Here is a 21,097-nt window from a genome sequence, read left to right on the forward strand (position 1 = left end):
TCTGTGCATTACTCATTGGTGCCTTCAGAAGCCGGAAGCAAGTGTCAGATCCTCTGGAACTGGGGTTCTGTCACAGACAGCTGTGAGCAGCTGGGATCCAACCTGGGCCCTCTGGAAATAGAGCCAGTGCCTCCCCTACCCCTCATTTTTTTTTTAAGCAAGACAAAATCTCACTGTTGATCAGACTGGCCTCAAACCCAAGATTTTCCACTACAGCCATATAAATGCTGAGGTCATTGCTGTGTGCCTGGCATGATTTGGAACCCACTCTGGCCTGTAGTTCAAGGTGACTTCCCAGCTAAATGCTCATCTTAATGTCCTTTCTCTCCTGGTTTCATGTGGTCTCTGGAAACTGCTATTTCTGGGGTCTCTGCTCTGTATGGTCGTTTGTCACCACAGAGCTCCCATGACCCTGCGGTCCTGCACGGTGACTCCTCCGCCCTCACCCCTCTAGACCCTCTTCTGGGGGCAAGTCCCATCACGTCGACAGTGAGGACTGCTGTCTTTACAGTTTTTATCTTAATTCTCCTTTCTTTCTTTCTTGCAGGGCTGAAACTTCCAGACTTCCAGGACTCTATCTTTGAGTATTTCAACACTGCTCCTCTCGCACATGACCTCACGTTCAGAGTGAGTACTGCTTTTGCAAATAGTGAGTGTGTGTAAGTGAGGAGCAGTAGACTATGACTTGACCCAGGAAACAGGTCTGACATTATGAGAGTTGTGCCAGTGACATCATGGGCAGGGAAGTCACGTGTGAAGGTGGAGAACACTGTAGGTGCTGGAACTGTTCCTGGAGACTGAGGGGAACTGAGACGATGCTTAGCCTCCATGCAGAAATCTATACTGGCCTCTGGCTGTGTGGTGAGGATTTGGTGTAAAATTTAAAATATAAATAATAGTAATCATTTCTGGGACTTGTGTGTGAATATATAGCTTAGACTCAGTGATTAGTGAGAAAAGTGGTTTATAAGAGATTGAGTACCAAACAGTTTACCAAGACCCTGCCTAGTCTTGCCCAGGTAACCAGCGTGTGATTGCAAGTCTGCTTACAATGCCCCTGCAGAGGGGGATGAGCCCCCTATAGGCTGCAGGTGCCCCGGAGCACTCCAGGGCCACTTCCCTCTTCTGGAGCAGAGACGTGGGCTTGCTCTACTAGTTCCTTCCCACAGGCACGCATGTGGGAATGACGGAGGCTGGGGAGCAGCTGTGGTGATAGACCCAGCGCGGTTTCCCAACTTTTGGCCCGCCCACACGTGGACACGAACACTCAGCACTTGCACCCTCACCTGGCATGTGCTTCATGCGTGCGCTCTTTCTCTGCCAATCTCCCCCGCTCACTTACACACAGGTCTCTCTCATCTGGATTAGCTGAAAGTGTTTTGTAGACAGCAGTGGCCGCAGGAAACCTGGCACAGTTGTCTCCTTAGGCTCTGTGCAGACTTACCCGTGGTCCTGGCTGTGTTTCCTCCCGGTTCAGGCCCTGGTAGAGTGCCCTGCCCTCTGGGATTATATCATGTTCCTCTTGATGCCCATGGGAGGGGGTTTGGCATAGATTCTACACAGGAGGCGGGTTTTTTTTTTTTTCTGTACAGAGGCCACTTTGCAGCTGTGTCACCAGGCTGGAGGTGGCATCTGCTGGGGCCCCTCCCACAGGTCACAGTACAAACTCCCAGAGTGAGCCGTTCTGGGCCTCAGTTGTTCACCTTCACTCATCCATATTCGTGGGTTTCCAAAGGGCAAGTTGTCTTTTTCCTTGTTTTTTTTTTTGTTTGTTGGGTTTATTTTTTTGTTTTGTTTTGAGGTTTGTTTTTTTTTGTTTTTGTTTGTTTTTGTTTTTTTTTTTTTTTTGAGGGTAGGAGCTCAAGATAGCGTTTCTCTGTGTAGCCTTGCCTGTCCTAAAACTTGCTCTGTAGACCAGGCTGACCTCAAACTCATAGAGATTCACCTGCCTCTGCCTCCTGAGTGCTGCAATTTAAGGCGTGTGCCACCACCACCTGGGAAGTCCTCATAATACATTACAGCAGCAGTCGCTCACCCTGCACACGGGCTGCACAGAGAGCGCAGTGGCTCGTGGCTTTCACAGTGCTGTCCACCAGTGTGGACATCACAGCGTGGACTGAGTTTACCAAGATCTGCTGTCCTGCATCCTGCCTTTCGTTTCTAGACGCTCTTCAGTGCTTTGTCATTTGAGTATGAGGCATGCTTCCTTTCAAAGAACACCCTAAGCTGCACCACGGTCCATGTTAAAAGTTTCCAGAATTGAGGACCACTCGGGAGATCTTGTACTTTGCCAGATTGAACATGTTGCAGCATGCTAGACATGGGACTCCACAGTAGTCTTGCCAGGCTTTCCTGGGGGGAAATGACCATTTGTGTTCCTCCTATCTGTTATACCAAGGACTCGCTCTCCTCCTCGTCTGCGTCTTCTCTGCTAGCCTTGTGGGAGGACGTAAGTGACTGCAGACCCCCTTCCGTGGGTGCTCTGCTAAGTCTGCACCCTTCGATTAACAACTAAAGAATCTGAGGTCTTAGACGGCTAACATGGACGCCCGGCTTGCCTTCACTCACCAGGTGGCGCTAACATGCTCGACTGGCCTTGTGGGTGACCTCACAGTTACTAGCTCTGCTCGTTAGCTAATTGATAGCCCTGGAGTGTGCAGTTACACTCGTGCTTGTGTCGCTCCCAGTACTCCCTCCCCTTGGAACATGGAGTCTACCCAGGGTCATTCTACCTGTGTGCTGTGGGGTCGGAAGTGGAAGAGTTCAGCTGTGGACTTGGAGAGTCTTCTCTGCAGTCTCCCGTGCACTCCTGTGCGCTGGGAATAGCGGTGGCCTGTGCCCATGTACCAGGGCTCCGCCTGCAGGAAGACTCACCTCAGATAGCTGTTCCTGAAGAGTGCCTGTGAGGGCTGGCACTGTTAGAACGAGACACTGCTTTCAGGGGCTTCAAGCTCTAGTTGTCAGGGCTGTGTGTGAATTGCCTCTTGATCTCTGATAGGAGTTTGGTATCTGGGCTGTCTGAGGACTGCCTAAGGCCATGATTCCCAGCTCCTTTTCTGAGATTGATTTTCCCAGTTCCTTTATTTAAAAAAAAAAAAAAAAAAAAAAAAAAAAAAAAGAGGTTTTTACTAGCTGGCCTAGAACTCAGTACTTAGACCAGGTTGGCCTCAGACTCACAGACTCTGCAGGTAGAGTGCTGGGATAAAGGGTGAGCACTGACACACCCAGCCCTGTCCCTCCTTTAAATGGCTGGAGGAGAGCAGGCTCACTCACGTAATGAGGTGGCCATGATAGTGACTTGCCGTTCCCTGGGAAAGTCAGGATAGTTGTGAGTAGAGTTCATGGTGAGACCTGGGAGTAACAGGATGCAGGTCACCTAGACCCTGACAGAACACACTGTCCAGGAACAAACACCACCTTTTTTTTTTGTTGCAGACTAGCTCAGCCAGTGATCAGGAAGCACAGGCTTCGAAGCCAGACTTGTCCCCTTCAGTGTCTGTGGCCACAAGCACAGAGCAGCAGGAGGTAAGGTACTCTGTGGGCCCTGGTCTGCTGTGCAGCTTGTAGCTGTGCCCCTTTGCAGGCTCTCTTTCTACATCTCCTCTGCAGAACTCTGTCAGAACATCAGGTAAATGAGGGCAACCGTGACAGGTGCCTGAACAATGTAGTAAATTAGAAATTCAGAATGTTAATAATTTATAAATTCTAGAGAGAAACCCCAGAGAGGACCTGGCAGCTAAGCTGCCGCTCACCTGTCCACACCTTTCTCCTAGGATATACCTCGGCCCCAGCAGAGGCCATCTGCTGTTCCCCTGCCCAACACACAGGCCCTCGCCATGGCTGGACCCAAGGTAGGCCCTCTTACATCGCTGGGTGTCTTCTTGGTTTTAGAAGATAACTTTTGTGTAAAGTAGCCGTGCTGGTTTTGAATATGACAAACCCAGGTTCAGGATCTGCATTGTGGTCAGCACCCTCGAGCACTCAGTGTGTTTTCAGCGGAAGCAGTTCCAGCCTCTCCCTCCTCCTTCCCCTCACTAGTCTGGTGTTGGGCTCTCACTGCCAGGTGCTTCCCTTTATCATTATGTCTGCTGTTGGGAGTCATACGGTTTGTAGGAGACTGTTCCCAACATAAACAGTTATCCACAACGTGCAGTTAGTTCCCTGACTTCTGCATGAGCATTGCAAGAACCTGGCCTCTCAGTGTGTGTGTCTTCACCTTGTTTTCCTTAGTAACCTTAAAGCTCTACTCGGTCTCCTTTCTCTCTGAAGATCCTGAGTTTCCCAACTGTGTCAGGACCTGAGGTTCTAGTGTGGCTGCATTTAGCCAGTACACCTGGCATGGACTTGTGTCCTGGTTTTTTTTTTTTTTTTTTTTTTTTTTTTTTGTTGTTGTTGTTGTTGTTGTTGTTGTTGTTTTAAATACAGACCTGGTCTGTTGCTATTTTCCCCTGGAGACCTGAAAGTAATTCATGTTTTGGCTTTGATGCTTGGGCTCTTGTAGAATCAAGGACCAAGGTGCGGGGCTGCTTGTTTAGTGACTTCTGCTACCCAGGGAAGGCACTGTAAAGGTGGTGTGTATTTGGTGACCGAGCCCTTGCCTCCTCTCTGGCCACCTCCTGTAGCCACTCCTGGGGCTGAGCTAACCATCCTCCACTCTTTGAGAAACACATGGTCTCTCCTGTCTGCGTCTTCCTGAGCAGTGTGTCACCTTTGTCGCTATGTGTGGGCTTTCAAGGCAAGCTATCACAGCCTGTCCTTGTCTTCCCAGCCAGCCTCACTGTTTTTCCCTGTTTGTTGTATTCTAATTTTTCTGTCCTGCTGGCAGGAGACAGTGGGTCTTTCCAAGATTTTGCTGTTAACATATCTTGTAAATTAAAAATGCTGTCTTGTTCACACACCCAAGAAGAGCCAAACATAGACAGGGTTCCAGGCCAAATCCCAGATCCAGTTGGTGCTGGTCCCTGGAAGTGCTCCTAATCCGAGTAGAGTTTCAGTTGTGAAAGGTGACATAACAACCAATCCCAGCTCTGTCCGTAACAACACTAGCTGAAGGAAACCCGTGACTTTGAGTTCTGTCTTAGGACCTTGGGGTTTAGGCGCCACTGATGAAGAACTCACAGCTGGAAGAGAAAAGGCAGGAAGCAAGCAGGTTGTGTATAAGCCAGTCAAGAGCACTGACGCACTTCTCCTTGGTTCCCAGTCACCTGATTTGTTTTGCTTGTTTCTCCTGCAGCCCAAAGCGCACCAGTTCAGCATCAAGTCCTTCCCCAGCCCCACCCAGTGCAGCCACTGCACGTCCCTGATGGTTGGGCTGATCCGACAGGGCTATGCCTGTGAAGGTGAGTGTCGGCCTGGATGCCAGACCGCACCCTTGTGCTGGACACCCTGCTGCTCTGGATGGAGTTCTTATAGCAGACAAGCTGTGTGTGTGTGTGTGTGTGTGTGTGTGTGTGTGTGTGTGTGTGTGTGTGTGTGCATGGTTAACTGTGTGGAGCAGGCCTGCTCTTCTTAAGTGCACAGTCAAGGCCTACAGCAGTATTGACCAGCGTGTAGGTCCAGTAACCAGGTAATCACCTGAAAGTTACTGTAAAGCACAGTACCTCCCTGAGGGCCCTGTGGAGCTCACCTCCCCCTGAGGGCCCTGTGGAGCTCACCTCCCCCTGAGGGCCCTGTGGAGCTCACCTCCCCCATGGCTCTGTGGAGCACAAACACTCAAAGCCATTCTGTCATGTCAGGGAGCAAGGAGAAAGGGCCAGAACTTTCTGCTCTCATGCTACCTGGAGTTTTTTGGGGGGATTGTTTTTGCTTTTGTTTTTATTTTTTTTATTTTTTATTTTTTTTGATTTTTCGAGACAGGGTTTCTCTGTGGTTTTGTTTTTATTTTTAACTTCTTAAATGCACCTACTTCTTTGCGCATGTGAGTGTGTGGCCGCATGTGCCATGACACATGTTGTGGTCGGAAGACAACTTGAGTAGTTGCTTCTCCTCTTTTCATCTTTGGTGCCAGCGGTTGAACTAAGGCCATCAGACTTGGCGGCCATCACCTTTCTCCACTGACCCTTCCCACGGGCTCCAGATTGTCTCATATGATTATACTGTCTTTTTATGGTAATCATTATTTTTAAATTACAGCAGCCCTCTGTGCTTTACTCCGTGAAGGTATTTGGCCGTGTGCTGTTGAGCCTGTGCCCTGAGACCGTTGCCTCCTCACTTCACGGGTGGCACAGTGATTCCCTGCTCAGAGCCTCCCCTGTGCAGGCACACACGTTCTTCTTTTCCTGTTGCTAGTTTGTTAGTTGTCCTAAGCCTTCTGATTGGCTATATATCACTGTGCCTGCCCTACAGTGGCACCCAGGTGACCTCAGTGAGCAGATCTGGATGGAGCCTGCTTGTGTGGATTCAAGCAGGCTCGTGGAGTAACTCTGAGGCAGACTTCAGTGTGTGCTTGTTCAGGCGACCCCTCTTCATGTGTGGGCGCCATATTTGTTGAGCTTTTATTCTGAAGCCTTTTGGGATTGTTTTCTTGGAGTCTGCCCTACTGAACACCTAGGCCTCCTGGGCAGCATGTGCAGAGAGCCTGTGCCCAGCAGTTCCACTGCCCTGGTTGCACGTTGTGAGGTGGGTGGAACTGTTCCTCTTTTCCAGTGTGTGCGTTTTCCTGCCATGTGTCCTGCAAAGACAGCGCTCCCCAGGTGTGCCCCATTCCTCCTGAGCAGTCCAAGAGGCCTCTGGGCGTGGATGTGCAGAGGGGTATAGGCACGGCCTACAAGGGTTATGTCAAGGTAGGAGGAGCCAGCTTCTGTCCCATAGCCCAGTGTGGCTCATTTCTCATTCGGTCAGCTCTTAAGTTCTTCTGTGTGGTGACCAGTGGTCATAGCTCATCTATACTTGAAGCAGTCTGTTTGCTGTGTGGAGCAACCCTAGTACCTTGAAGGTTTCAGACACAACTGCTACTTTACATGGCCAGGAGCCTGAACCATTGTGTGCGGATTCCACCTTAGGTTCCTAGTTACTCTCCTTGGGTGTCTTGTCATGAGCTTGAAGTTGAGGTTCCAAATCCAAGCGGTGCTTGCCGACCACTGGTACCTGGGCTATCTGTCTCCATGTCTTATCAGCTGCAGCCTCCAGGATGCAGTGTGGTCCTGGGTTGTCAGCATCCCTTGTCTCATTCACAAGCTTCTAGTCAGGCCCTGAGCCTCCTGAGCCTAGACACAGGCTTACCTACCAGTCTGGAAAAAGATTTGATGGGGAAGCAGTCCCTGGGGACCAGGACAGTCACCCAGTGGGTGGACCCAGACTGCTAAGGGTCTGGCAGTCTCTGTGCTGCCCCTCTTTGTGGCCCAGGGAAACGTAGTCACTATTGGTTTGTTTGCAGCCCCTATCTATCTGTGGCCAGGGAAATGTAGTCACTATTGGTTTGTAGGTCCCAAAGCCCACAGGAGTGAAGAAGGGATGGCAGCGGGCATATGCAGTGGTTTGTGACTGCAAGCTCTTTCTGTACGACCTGCCAGAAGGAAAGTCTACCCAGCCTGGTGTCATCGCTAGTCAAGTCTTAGATCTCAGGTAGGTTTATGCAGCAAAACGCTACCCTGGTATCCAGTGCTCACTGCCCAGGGGGGCAGCCTGTGCTGTCCTCCACATCTCTCTCCAGGTCTGCTTGGAGAATGATAGCAGGTGTGAGGAGCTGTCATGAGAACTAACCAGGTCCCAAGGGCACACTCAGACAGAGCAGGGCTGCAGGCATCACTGCTGTCATCTGCACAGGTGTGGAGGGCCTGTGCACATGTCACTCAGAAACACCCAGCAGTGGCAATGTCCCCATTGCATGGGACCTTACGGCTTCTTGTTTCATTCAACTGTCTTGGTCACCGTTCTGTTGCTGTGAAGAGGCACCATGACCAGGGCATTCTTATGAAGAAAAACATTTAATTGGCTTGCTTATAGCTCCAGATGTTTAGTTCATTATCACAGCAGGGAACACTTTTGGTGCTGGAGCGGTAGCTGAGAGCTACATCCTGATACAGAAGCAGAAGGAGAACTGGGCCTGCCTGGGCTTTTAGAACTCAGAACCTAACCCCCAGTGACACACTTCCTCCAACAAGGCCACACCTCCTAATCCTTTTAATCCTTCCGAGTGGTTCCACTCCTGGTGACTAAGCATTCAGATAGTGAGTCTCTGGAGCCCATTCTCATTCAGACCACCATAGCAGCTATAGCCTGGCCCGGACAACTCAAGCTGGCATTCCCATCTGAACTCAGCACCTTCTGCTTCTTGTTGGCCAGTAGCTAATGAGGCTTTGCCCAGTTGTACCAAGGACAAGCCAGAAATAAGATGTGGAACTTAGAACTGGGGGACATTGTGACAGTGGGAGTCAGGCAGGGGCCCCGTTCTCAGAGCCCCCCATTCAGATGTTGGGACAAGTTGTGAAAACGTGGCAGCCGATATGCAAAGCTTTCCCAGAACTGTGTGCATTTCTTTCTTGCCAGAGATGACGAGTTTTCCGTGAGCTCAGTCCTGGCCTCAGATGTCATCCATGCAACACGCCGAGACATTCCATGTATATTCAGGGTATGAGTTTCTCTGACTTCACTTCTGTTTGTGAGACATCCTTTTTAAAATAAGTCACAATGTTAAAAGACAGCAGTTCTTAAAAACAGCAACAGAATCCATGGGCATAGTGGTACATGCCCTTTGATCCCAGCACTGGAAGGCCAGAGACGACGGATCTCTGTGAGTTCCAGGATAGTCAGAGGTACATGGTGAGGCCCTGCCTCCCTCTAAAAAGCACAAACAAAACAAAAAAGAAACAAAACAAAAAAGATATCAATTCTCAAGCATCTGGCTGTGCTGCAGCAAGCTCTAAGGAATATCTCTAGTGGCCCCTCCCCTGCCTCACATTCTTTCCGGACACCAGGTTCCTCCTTTGCCATCTTCTGGTGCAGCTGACCCTCGCTGAGCACTGCACCCTCCCCACATAGCCTGCGTTTCATGAGGAGCTTTCCATGGTGGTCCTTCCACCCTGGCCACAGTGGTTAGCACTGAAGGACTTCATGAATCTGTGAGAAGGGTCTTGTTTAGGTTCCCTTCCCCTCCCTGGCATACTGGCTCTCACTGAGTAAGACAGAAAACTTTCTAGAATGACTGCATCTGGTTTGTCTGTGTTTCTCTGACTGAGTTGAACTCTGTTCTCCCAGCGAGTGCTGAATGCTAAAGCCCCAGGACACTCCTGGAAGAGTGTTGTTTGGAGAAATACACACTCCAAGTAGGATTATTTGTAGGTACATCTGGTTGACCGCAAAGCTAGGTCTCAAGAGTTGTTTTTTACTGAATCACACTTTTATTCAGAAACAACCTTTTCCATACGATCCAGAAAATCATCAGCCTTCTGTGCTCAGAGTGACAACCATTCTGTAGCTGTGGAGCCTGCCAGGTTCCTAACGGTGCTCAGTGAGCACTTACTGGAGACCCTTTCTTCCCTGGACATGCCCTAAGAACCCACCTCTTAATCATAATAAAGTTATTCAAGGAAGCATTTTTTTTTCTTTTTGAGACAAGGTCTCTCTTTAGTCCTGGAACTCACTGTGTACTCCATGTGTATGTGGCCAGTGTATGGCAGACTGGCCTTGAACTCACAGAGATCCACCTGCCTCTGCCACTCTCCCAAGTGCTGCAAGAGAGCACTTTCAGGATGCGTGTTTGTGTGCTGGTGCTGACAAGAGCAGAGTGAACTGAAATCTGTGGGAAGGGTCCATGCTGTGTGCTTGCAGCACTGCTGCTTTCTGTCAGCTGCCCTGCCAGTGCCCAGCTGGCAGCTGAGGACATTGGTGATCTGTGGGGCAAAGCAGGAACACGGACTTGAGCCTGTTAGCATCCATTTGTGACCTCTGTGGCTGGGTGGTTCCAGCACAGTCCCTGCTCTGATCTGGCTGGCAGCTCATGACTTTATCTGTTTTGTTTCTCTCATGAAGGTGACGGCCTCTCTCTTAGGTTCACCTTCTAAGGCCAGCTCACTGCTCATCCTGACAGAAAACGAGAATGAGAAGAGGAAGTGGGTTGGGATCCTTGAAGGACTGCAGGCTATCCTCCATAAGAACCGGCTTAGGAGCCAGGCGGTGCACGTCGCCCAGGAGGCCTATGACAGTAGCCTGCCGCTCATCAAGGCTGTTCTGGCTGCCGCTATCGTGGGTATGTCTGCGCGCCTCTCGGGTTCCGAGCATGGCTGTGTGGTCCCATCCATCTGAATGTGGACGGTTGTCCTGTTTGAACAAGTAGATCTGGCCTCACAGGACCTTTGTGGTGTTTTCCCAGATGGAGACAGGATTGCAGTTGGCCTGGAAGAGGGGCTCTACGTCATTGAGCTCACCCGAGATGGTGAGTAGACGGGCGCCTGGAGTCCGCTGACTGCTGCAGACATGGGGCCTTCAGAGGGCTCGGGGTTCACTCAGACCGTGTGGCACAGCGCGAGAGTGTGAGGTTCTTGGTCCCGCTCCAGTGCTGTAAAAAAAAACGACATCCTGATATGTACCTCAAGTGGCAGTGTCAGAGGACTTAACAGGACATGGAAAGAAAGGATTTCCAGTTGGTACAGCAGGCGTTCCATGCATACAGGTGCCTGGAACGTGTTTGCTGGGTCACTTTATGTGCTTGGAGACACAGTAAAGAGCTCTTGTTATGTCTGTTTTTGAGACAGGGTTTCTCTGTGTAGCCCTGGCTGTCCTGGAACTCATTCTGTAAACCAGGCTGGCCTTGAACTCAGAGATCACCTGTCTCTGCCTTCCAAGTGCTGGAATTACAGGTGTTCACCACCATCACCTGGCCAGCTAATTTTTGATTGATTCGTTTCTGTGTGTGTGCTCATACACAAGGATGGGTGAGAAGACAGCCGGAGGCAGCTGGCTCTCCTGTCACCATGTGTGTCCTGTTACTCAAACTCGGGTTTTCAAGCTTGGCAGCAAGCACCCACACCCTCAGAAGCCACCTTGCTGGCCCTTTAATGAATTCTTTTTTGTTTGCTTGTTTGCTTATTTGTTTTTGAGACAGGCATAACCCTCACCATCCTGGAAATCACTATGTAGGACAGGCAGACCTGGAAACTCACAGATCTCTACCTTCCTCTGCTTCCCGTGCTGGGGTTGAGGGTGTGTACCACCACATCCAGCCTCTGTTAAGTTCTTTAAAGGGAGTGGGATAGGTGGTAGGTCACAGAGCCCCTCAGGAGAGCCAGTGATGCTGGGTCACTGAAACTTCCCTGAGTTCCTGGTCCCTCCTGCCAGCAAGGGAAGGTGGCTTTTCCTGCCTTTCCCCACTCCGTAGCCACTTCCTGTTGAGAGAGAGGGAGCCAGAGCCTACAGTAGCCAGAGCAGGTGGGCAGCTGCGTCCTTCGGACTCCAGGGAAAGTGGCTGAGGTCCTAAGCCAGCTAGTGTCTTAGTTTGAATGGGCATGAGCTTGGGAATTCCAGATCCAGTCCTCAGGACCTTACTGTTTTGTATCAACTAGAACTGGCCACACTGAGTACAGGACAGGGTTGTCAGGAAGCTGAGACAAGGGTGCCGCTGTGTCTCTGTTAGGGGCATTTGCAACAATGGCTCTGGGGCCAGCTGTGGTGGGAGGATTGCTAGGGGACCCAAGGGCAGCTCTCGTGTCAGCCAGAGCAAGTCACCTGCACCCTCTGCCTGTAGTGATCGTCCGTGCTGCTGACTGCAAGAAGGTGTACCAGATTGAACTGGCGCCCAAGGAGAAGATCATCATCCTCCTCTGTGGCCGAAACCACCACGTGCACCTCTACCCCTGGTCCTCCTTTGATGGAGCAGAAGCAAGCAACTTTGATATCAAGCTTCCCGAAACGAAAGGCTGCCAACTCATAGCAACAGGGACACTGAGGAAGAGCTCGTCCACCTGCCTGTTTGTGGCCGTGAAGCGACTGATCCTTTGCTATGAGATTCAGAGAACTAAACCTTTCCACAGGAAGTTCAATGAGATGGTGGCACCAGGACACGTGCAGTGGATGGCCGTGTTCAAGGACAGGCTCTGTGTTGGCTACCCTTCTGGGTTCTCTCTGTTGAGCATCCAGGGGGACGGGCAGCCTCTGGACCTGGTAAATCCCACTGACCCCTCGCTTGCGTTCCTCTCACAGCAGTCTTTCGATGCCCTTTGTGCTGTGGAGCTCAAAAGTGAGGAGTACCTGCTTTGCTTCAGCCACATGGGACTGTACGTGGACCCTCAAGGCCGGAGGTCACGCATGCAGGAGCTCATGTGGCCTGCGGCTCCTGTCGCCTGTAGTATGTATATGTTTTTCTGTTGCCATATCACTGTTGCTGCTTCTCATATGGACAGTCGGCATGTGTTGTTTGCTCTGGTCTGTCTCCCAGTCCCCCAGCTGAGAGTAAGGAGCAGAGTGACGGGGCTGGTCCACGGGCAGGCAGTGTGCAGTCAGGGCTGCGCCTGTGCTGCGGGCCGGCAGCCATCCTCCCAGGTGTTCTGCTTGTTCCTCCCGCGTGTGACAGCAAGAGGCCTCCTGGGCAGAAAGGCACAGTGAATAGGAAATGAACCTGGAATCTTCTTTAAAAAGGCATTTCCCATAGCTGATGAATTCACTGGGCCATATAAAGCTACAGGGGTTTGGTCACCAGGAGACTTAACTCCCGTGTCAGGTCATTTGCAGTAAGAAGTCCGTGTGTGTGCGGGTGCTGTGCAGAGGCTGGGAGAGCCGAGCACTTTGTTACTTTAAGGCTGCCCAACCATCATAGAATTGAAGTCAGCAGCAAGCAGTGAAGAATTTGCAACCAGGAAGGCACAGACTGGTTTTGGCATGGAGCCTCTGGGGTTGCTGGGATAGGAGGGAGTGGCATGTTTCCTTGGTGGTGAGCAACTAAAAAGTCAAGGCTGTCTTCTGACTGGTGTGGCCAAGCTAGACACCAGAGCTGTCATGGCCGATAACCAATCTGTGCATTGCAACACTGACAGCCCTTCTCACCCAGGAAGCTGGAGCAGGGCGGCAGGCTGGGCAGCTCACCAGAAAGGACAGCCTTGTGACCCCGTCCTGGTCTCTTTACAGCAGCCAGTGCAGCGCTCTGTGCCATACACTCCTTACTTCCAGAATTTCATTTTTTTTCCCAGTTACTCAGGTCCCTAAGTGCAGTGTCTTTGTGATCCTGGACATGGATAACTAGCATGAAAACCCGGTGTTCCTGCCTTTCCACCTTCATGGGTCTTCCTTCTCAGCCCCATGTGTAGCAGATTCCAGGTCAACTTTAGAGCCGGAAGAAGTTAAGGAACTTGAGAGTGGAGAAGTTCTTGTTGAGAGCCTGTCTACAGCAGTGCCCACAGTGCCTCCTTGTCCTGTCTCAGAGACAGGTGCAAAGGCTCTCAGCCTACAAGTCTGCCCAGCTCGAAAGCACACGTCCTCCACTGAGTTCTCTTTAGTGTGTGTTTTCTTTAAACTTTTCAGTTTGAACATCGTCCTTTGTTGACAGATCAGAAGTGAAGTCCCATATATTCAACAAGTAAGAGCACTTGCCCCACCATTCCCATGTGGGGAATTGTCATCTTAGAGGTAATTGAGGGCCAGCCTCTGCACGTGGTATTCAAAACCAGCGTGTGTGTGTGTGTGTGTGTGTGTGTGTGTGTGTGTGTGAGAGAGAGAGAGAGAGAGAGAGAGAGAGAGAGAGAGAGAGAGAGAGAGAGAGAGAGCTGCGCACAGGTTTGGTGGCCGGCTCTAGCACCTTGGCTTGCCTAGGCTGACTGCAGCTGGCTGGAATGGGCAGGGCCTTAGCAGCATAGCTCCTAGAGCGCATTCCAGTGAGTGCTTAGGGCAGAGGCCTCCGGCAGTCAGCCTGGGATCCAAGGCCCTCGTGCTCCACACTGAAGGTTTCTAGCGGTGGCTGGCCAGCAGCAGCAGCATAGCTCAGTAGTAGACATCCACTCCTGGTGTCTGGCAGGCCATTCAGGTGGGCTTTGCTGTGTCTCCCTCAGCTTCACAGCTCAGGCCGTGGGCATTTATCTGCAGTGTAGTGTTCCAGTTGTTGTTATAACCCAGCACATAGCTGGGAAAGGAGGTGCTATCGTCTCGTGCTCATGCGTATTTGAGTTCCGAGAGGGCCACTCGGGTCCTCCCCACTGTGGTGTCCCTCCTGTGAAGTGTGCATAACCCAGTCTTGGCCAGAGCAGAGCAGTCAGTCTGGGTCTCCAGAGTACTCACCCAGAAACCCGCCCTCTTTCCGAAGGCTTTGGGGATTGGAGAGGTGGCTCAGTGGTTAAGAGCACTGACTGCTCTCCTAGGACCTAGGGTTCATTTCCCAGCACCCACAAGGCAGCTCCCAGCCATCTGTAAGTACAGTTTCGGTGATCTGGCACCCTCTTACAGTCTTTTCAGGCACTGCATGCACACGGAACATAGATACACATGCAAGTAAATGATTCATACGTGTACAAGAAAGAAAAAAAATTAAGTTTTTGTCTGGCAATGTGGGACCCGCGGTCCCTGCCTGAACTTAGCAGGTGTTGAGCCTCGCCAAGCTCGTTGCCTGAGAGCCGAGTTGAGGAGGCAGACTTTCTAAATCAGCTTCAACATCTTGCTGAGGTGTGGAAAACGCCCAGTTGTGGAAGCAGTGGAGGTGGCTGGTGTGGGAGCCCCCAGAGGTGGATGGTGTGAGCCCCACCACAGGCAGCGCTGTGTACCTGCGCCTTGCCAGCGCCGCTGCGGTCTGGGAGGCCGGGTAAGGGTGGAACTCGACGCTTACCAGCTCTGCTTCGTCTGCACCAGGTTGCAGCCCCTCCCATGTCACGGTATACAGCGAGTACGGGGTAGATGTCTTTGACGTGCGCACCATGGAGTGGGTGCAGACCATCGGCCTGCGGAGGGTAAGATAGTGTGATGGTCTCATCAAGGGCGGCTGTCTGCTCTGATTCCTGGTAGCACACATGATGGGTCTCCTCCACTCTTACAGATACGACCTTTGAACTCTGATGGCACCCTCAACCTGCTGGGCTGTGAGCCCCCACGCCTCATCTACTTCAAGAACAAGTTCTCAGGTGAGCTCCCCACAGATGGGAGGTGGCCCTCAAACAGAGCACAGGCCTCATCTGTCCCACTGCCCTGGTTAGTCTGAGGCGACCGTTTGCGCATGTATGGCTGCCCCTCCATGCAGCAGCCCAGTGACTGTTCCCCTACAGGAGCTGTCCTCAATGTGCCCGACACCTCGGACAACAGCAAGAAGCAGATGCTGCGGACTCGGAGCAAACGGCGTTTTGTCTTCAAGGTTCCGGAGGAGGAACGGCTGCAGCAGCGGCGGTGAGGCGGGTCCCTCTGTTTTGGGTCCCTGGGTCCCCGCAAGTGTGCAGGAAAGGGGCTGGCCAGAGCCAGAGGATGCTTCCAGATTCCTGATTCTCAAATGTTTCCTTTTCGCAGAGAGATGCTCAGAGACCCAGAATTGAGATCCAAAATGATATCCAACCCGACCAACTTCAACCATGTGGCTCATATGGGCCCTGGGGATGGGATGCAGGTGCTCATGGACCTGCCTCTGGTGCGTGCTCAGCCAGCTGTGGGCATGGGCTCCATCCCCTGCTGTGCGGATAGTGCCTGTCCTGCCTCAGTGTGCTGTGCTGACCTGTGAAACCCTTCACAGTGCTGTCTGGATCATGCCTTGGTACCGGGATGGGTATTTGTATGGGGGACCTCCCTGTGTGCACTTGTGTCCCTTAGGGAAATGCTGTCAAGAAGAGGGTTTCTACCTCCTTTGTGTGAGACAATAGCAGTTTTTGTGTCCTCATTTTATACAGCGTTTTCTGTAGGCTTTTCTGCAGTTGCCTTTGCTGGTTCTTGGCTCGGGCGCATTGGTGGTACAGTAGTGAACATAGCTGCCTTCCATTCTTAGCTCTAACTGGTCAGAAGCCACATCCAGAGGCCTATTCATTGCCATCCCGTTGTGGCCCCCGCCCTGGTCCCTGTCCGTGTTCACGTACCACTCTTCTGTGCTACTCTCTTCCCCCAGAGTACCGCACCCTCTGCCCAGGAGGAGAAGCAGGGCCCTGCCCCTCCAGGTCCCCCTCGGCAGCCCCCGTCCAGGAGCAAGCCCTACATCTCATGGCCCTCATCAGGTATCACGGGGGTACGTGCTGGGCAGGAGCTCCATTCTCTACCTTCCTCTTGACCTCTCCCTGAGGTCTAAGGTGTCGCTGTCCACAGGTGGGTCTGAGCCTGGAGTGAGTGTGCCTCTGAGGAGCATGTCCGATCCTGACCAGGACTTTGACAGAGAGGTACGTGTTACCCCAGCACAGACCGCATGGCCACACAGGGCCGGCAGAGCAGAAAGCACATCACCACCTGTGACCCCAGGGCTCGCTGGTTGAGAACTGGGACTAGGAAGACACCGTACAGCAGGGAGTGCAGTCTCAAGCCCCTCTGGGATCCTGCACTCTGGGATACGATGGCCTGAGCACAGAGACCCCACTAGCATTGGGCAGCCCAGGATGGGCAGCCGCCTGACTTGAGTCACAGGTCCACGTGCATCAGTGTGGCCAAGGCTGTGGGGTTACCAGGCATACACCCCACCTAGGGGTGAGGTTTCTGCCAGAGACGCCCCTCTTTTGAACCTCTCTGCTCTGAGATGGTTCATGTAGCCCGGACTGGCCTCAAGTTTACTACTGCATAGTTGAGGATGACCTTGACTTGTGATTCTCTGGGAGTGAGCCCTACATCTCAGTGGTTGAGGGTTCCACGCCCTGCTGCGTAGGTGGTCATACTTAACAGACTGTCCCGAGCCAGGTCTTCCGAGCTCTGGAATTCGAGGCAGGCAGCACCTCACTTACTTCTGGACTTTTAGTTTGTTTTGTGAAGGTTTTGTTGCTTTTATGCAGGGTCTCACTAGATAGCCCAGTCTGGCCTGGAAGTCAGTGTTGACCAAGCCTTGAGTTCAGTACTGAGATCTGCCAGCCCCTCCCCAGAGTGCTCATTAAAGAAAAGGTGTGACCGTCACGTGGGCCCTGCTTATCTCTGCTTTTCCTGACAGGATCTCAGTCTTTGCCCAGAAAAGCTCTGCTCTGCCAGTCTTCCTGCAACCCCCCAGTTCTGAGCATGTGCCACCACACCTGGCCTTTCCTGCAGCCCCACCCCCACCCCTCCAGTTCTGAGCATGTGCCACCACAGCTGGCCTTTCTGTCGTGCTTTTCTGTGTGGATATGGCGTTACCTGGCTCTCATCCTGGAGGGTCTCCTCTGGTCACCTTGGCTCCTTCCCTTCTAGAGCACTTGTGAGCGTGTGAGCAGCAACACTCCCATGCACTGGAAGGTGACAGTGGCCCCTGCTTCAGTTTCCTCTACGTGGAATGGGGATGAGAAACAGATGAGCTAGGACTTATCTAACATCTAGCACTGAGGTTTGAGGAACTACATGTCTTATGTGACTTAGGTCTTTCTGGAAAGAGAGGAGCTGGCCTGTCATTCACAGCCACCCAACATGGAAGTGGTGATTGACATGGCCGTTCTCCTGCTCCTTTTCAACCTGAGGCTCACCGTGCCAGCCATCTTCTCCAGTGCACACTGGAGAAGGGACCCCTCCCTCCTTCCTCACCTGTCACGAGCATGCTGGGTGATGCGCTGGCTCTCCGTTGAAGTCAGTCTTGTCTTGTGGTTTTGGTTTTTATTTATTTTATGTGTGTGTTTTGCTTGCGTGTATGGTTCCCAGTGAGGCCAGAAGAGGGTGCCAGATCTCCTAGAACTGGAGTTACGGATCGTTGTGGGTCACCATGTCGGTGCTGGGCACCAAGCCCAGGTGCTTTGCAAGAGCAGCAGAGCTCTTTCCACTCGGCCATCTCTCCAGCCCTTGTTTCACGTTCTTGGTGGTGGTTTTTGACATATAAAAGCTACTGATTTGGGCAAAATTCAAATTTTTTTTTACTGTTACACCCACTTTTGATATTCTATCTAAACTCACGCTGGTTACATTGTTTCCATCCAGTGAATGTCCCACGCCAGCTGCTGTAGGGTGTGTTCTTGCCCGCTGGATGGCGTTAGCTGTGGCTGTGTGGACGTCTGTGTGTTTGCTGATTTCAGTGCCACTCTGCTGCTTTGTCCTAGACTTTGGGACATGGGTCCCTTGACTTTATTTTTTTAAACTGGGAATTTTTCTGCTGAGCCTCAACTTCAGCCTGGATTTTGCTATGACACAAAGTGTGAGGTCCCCAGGCAGCTTTCCTCCTCTGCACAGACCTTGATCGCAGCTGGGAGTAGAGACCCAGGCTTTGTCTCTTTAGAGTAACGTCCCTGTCTGAAAGAGGCCATTGGAATTTCAGGAGCTCACGTCATGTCTGTAGACCACTTTGAGAATTGATACCATCTTGATAATAATTCAGTCTGTGAATGTAGCGTCTTTCCATTTTTCTGAGTCTCTTTTATTGTTCTGTGTGGTGTGGTTGCTAGCACAGGCCAGATCCACCAGAGCTGGAGTTAGAGACAGTGTGAACTGCTCAGTGTGGGTGCTGGGAACCAGCCCTGGCTCCTCTGCAAGAGCAGTTTACACTCTGGGTGGGCTGTCTCTCCAGCCGTATTAAGTAGTGGTTTCTGGTTACACATCACCCGTTATCTTCAGTGCTCTCGTGAATTGACTTGTCTGTTCCATGTGCTCTGTTGCTGTGTGTCAGTACCGAGCCCAGAGCCTGCTGAATTCACTTGTAGCTCTGGTTTAGTCTTGATGTGTGCAGGATCGTGTCACTTGTAAATGGTGTTATGTCCTCTTCCAGTGCAGTGAAGCAGGAGGTGGTTCTTGTTCCTAACCCTAGGGAAGCTGTTTCTCTCTCATACTGTGGTAGCTGTAGGCTTTGATGACAGCCTTTGACCCCGATGATGTTCCCGTCTGTTTATCCCTAGAGTTTCTCCCTTGGCTTCAGCATAGAGGGTCAGTGGATGCGCTCACCTGTGAACTTAAGGGCCCTGCTGAGGCTGTAGACAGCCTGTGCACTCACGCCAGGGACCAGAGCGTACCTGCCTCTCACGTATCTCTCTTTGCATTGGCAGCCTGACTCCGATTCCACCAAACATTCAACTCCATCCAATAGCTCCAACCCTAGCGGCCCTCCAAGCCCCAACTCGCCCCATCGGAACCAGCTCCCTATGGAAGGCCTGGAACAGCCAGCCTGTGATGCCTGAGGCGGCCAGCATAGCAGTGCGGGGCCTGGGAGCCCAGATGGCCCCAATGTCAGTGCCAAGACTGAGCTGACCCTCCAGTGTTGTCCAAGGAGATGTAGAATCAGTTTGTAGATAGATAAAATAATCTTTATTATAATGAGCAGTTTTGTGCCACGTTGTTGGTGGCAATTGACCAGATGTTTTCGTCTGCACAGCCGTAAGGCAACACTGTTCCGTTTGCACATGAAGGACCACCCTGACCCATGGGCTTCCTCGGCAGATGCTGGGGGTGTGGCCTCAAGCCCTTCCCTTTCTCCTGAAACTGTCTCAAGGACCTTAGAAGACTCAAGTCGTGCGTCACCCCAGTGTCAAGGAGGCAGAGGCTAGTTTGTGGCACTTTTGTTCACTTAGCCCTACAGCTGCCACTGTCCTGCTGACTGCCTGTGTCCCTGTTAGTCCATGCTGGGCCACAGCCACAAGATGCCCCTGCTGCAGTCTGCTGCAGGCTAGCACTGGGGCTGGCAAGCCCATGGCCTGCTGAGCTCAGAGGTGGCTGGAGCCTGGGAAGCCATGCCCCAGGTCCTGGGACATCCCCTCCCTCTCCCTTCACCCTGCATGGAGCCTCTGTGCTTAATAGCCCAGTCAGTCACATAGATCACCCGACACTCCTGCACATCGGCCCATACCGCAGGCCCACGAGCGCCACCTGTATTTAACCTCATCCTTCCCTGTGACCTGTGTTGAGTGGTCAGGTCTGCGGCCCAGCCCACAAAGGCTGTGATAACTGTGGCAGCAGGCATGTCTTGTCCTCTTCTTGGACAGGCTTCCCTTACCTGTTGGCGTGCCTGGTGACACTGTTGAGGATGTGCACTTAGCCGAGGTGGCACTGAGGGCTGTGGCACTGCTGGCCGTGCCTGCGTGTCACCCACACCCGCCTGCCCCATCCGCCCTCCCAGCGTTACACTGGGCACGCGCCTGCTGGGAGCTCTGGTTTTTACTTTTTAATGTAAGTCTGAGTCTTTGTAATTATTGAATTGTGAGAACATTTTTGAACAACTTACCTGTCAATAAAGCAGAATACAGCAGTTTTACAGTTCTCAGTGGTTTGTCTGAATGCAATGTCACCCACTATGCCCCACAGGTAACTCTCTCCAGGGACATTCACACGGCACCTCTGTCCACAGCATGAGACAGCAAGTCACTTGCCATGGCAGGCAAGTCAGATGTGGGGTAGGGAAGGGGCGATCCACCCAGGCGCTTTGCCAGGCTTGTTCATCCCCTAAGGGGCCTCTGCCGATAGAGTTGGCCTTTCAGCCTGAGCTGCAGCAGAAGGCAAGGGGGACAAGGTTCGAGAAAGACAGTGTCGTGAGCCCCAGGAAAGGAGGCTTGCCACAGGGTCTAGCCAGCAGGACTTGCCCCATGAGTCAGCATTCCTGAGGGCAGAGAGTGGCCACTCACTGGAGACCTCCAGTAAGGCTTGGTGATTAGGACACTAAGAGCCTACTTCAATGTGAGGTAATGCACAGGGTTAGGGGTGCAGTGAGTGTCTCAGAGCTCAGCGAGCTCGTTCCCTGGTACAGACAAAACAGCAAGAACAGATGACCCCATCAGTTCAGAACAGGGGGGCAGTCGTGGTTCTGGTAGAAAACATTGGCTGTGGTGGCACACGCCTTTAATCCCAGCAATCGGGAGGCAGAGGCAGGAAGATCTCTGAGTTCAAGGCGGAGGGGAGTAATGGCCACACCTAGCCGCTTCATGCTGAGAGGGGGCAGAGTCTAGGGAGTATCAGTCCAAGAAAGGAGAGGCTCACTTCAGCGCACTGTGGTCCCATATCCTGAGCTGCAGCTTGAGGTGATCCATCCGGTCATTCAGAGCTCAGGCTGATCCTTTCCACCGTGTCATCCCTCAGCAGGTGAGATGGCCTAGGTGGGTGTTTGCTTCCATTAGGTCCTGGGCCAAGGCCAGGTCAGATA

General features: G+C 52.1%; 1 protein-coding gene across 1 annotated transcript in view; it reads left to right on the top strand.

Annotated features, from left to right (window-relative positions):
* Positions 1-20,220, top strand: part of Cdc42bpb (CDC42 binding protein kinase beta) — a 96,675-nt gene extending 76,455 nt beyond the window's left edge. The window contains exons 21-37 of the mRNA XM_038337941.2: positions 548-627; positions 3,436-3,525; positions 3,774-3,851; positions 5,234-5,339; positions 6,646-6,782; positions 7,424-7,563; positions 8,488-8,569; positions 9,970-10,186; positions 10,310-10,372; positions 11,681-12,280; positions 14,764-14,861; positions 14,948-15,032; positions 15,174-15,291; positions 15,409-15,526; positions 15,995-16,100; positions 16,189-16,259; positions 19,014-20,220. Of these exons, the coding sequence (XP_038193869.1) occupies positions 548-627; positions 3,436-3,525; positions 3,774-3,851; positions 5,234-5,339; positions 6,646-6,782; positions 7,424-7,563; positions 8,488-8,569; positions 9,970-10,186; positions 10,310-10,372; positions 11,681-12,280; positions 14,764-14,861; positions 14,948-15,032; positions 15,174-15,291; positions 15,409-15,526; positions 15,995-16,100; positions 16,189-16,259; positions 19,014-19,145 (2,321 nt within the window). The 3' untranslated portion in view covers positions 19,146-20,220. The remainder of the gene's footprint in view (positions 1-547; positions 628-3,435; positions 3,526-3,773; positions 3,852-5,233; positions 5,340-6,645; positions 6,783-7,423; positions 7,564-8,487; positions 8,570-9,969; positions 10,187-10,309; positions 10,373-11,680; positions 12,281-14,763; positions 14,862-14,947; positions 15,033-15,173; positions 15,292-15,408; positions 15,527-15,994; positions 16,101-16,188; positions 16,260-19,013) is intronic.
* Positions 20,221-21,097: the final 877 nt, after the last annotated feature.

The sequence above is a fragment of the Arvicola amphibius genome, chromosome 7 (assembly GCF_903992535.2).
Source record: "Arvicola amphibius chromosome 7, mArvAmp1.2, whole genome shotgun sequence".
Lineage (NCBI taxonomy): Eukaryota > Metazoa > Chordata > Mammalia > Rodentia > Cricetidae > Arvicola > Arvicola amphibius.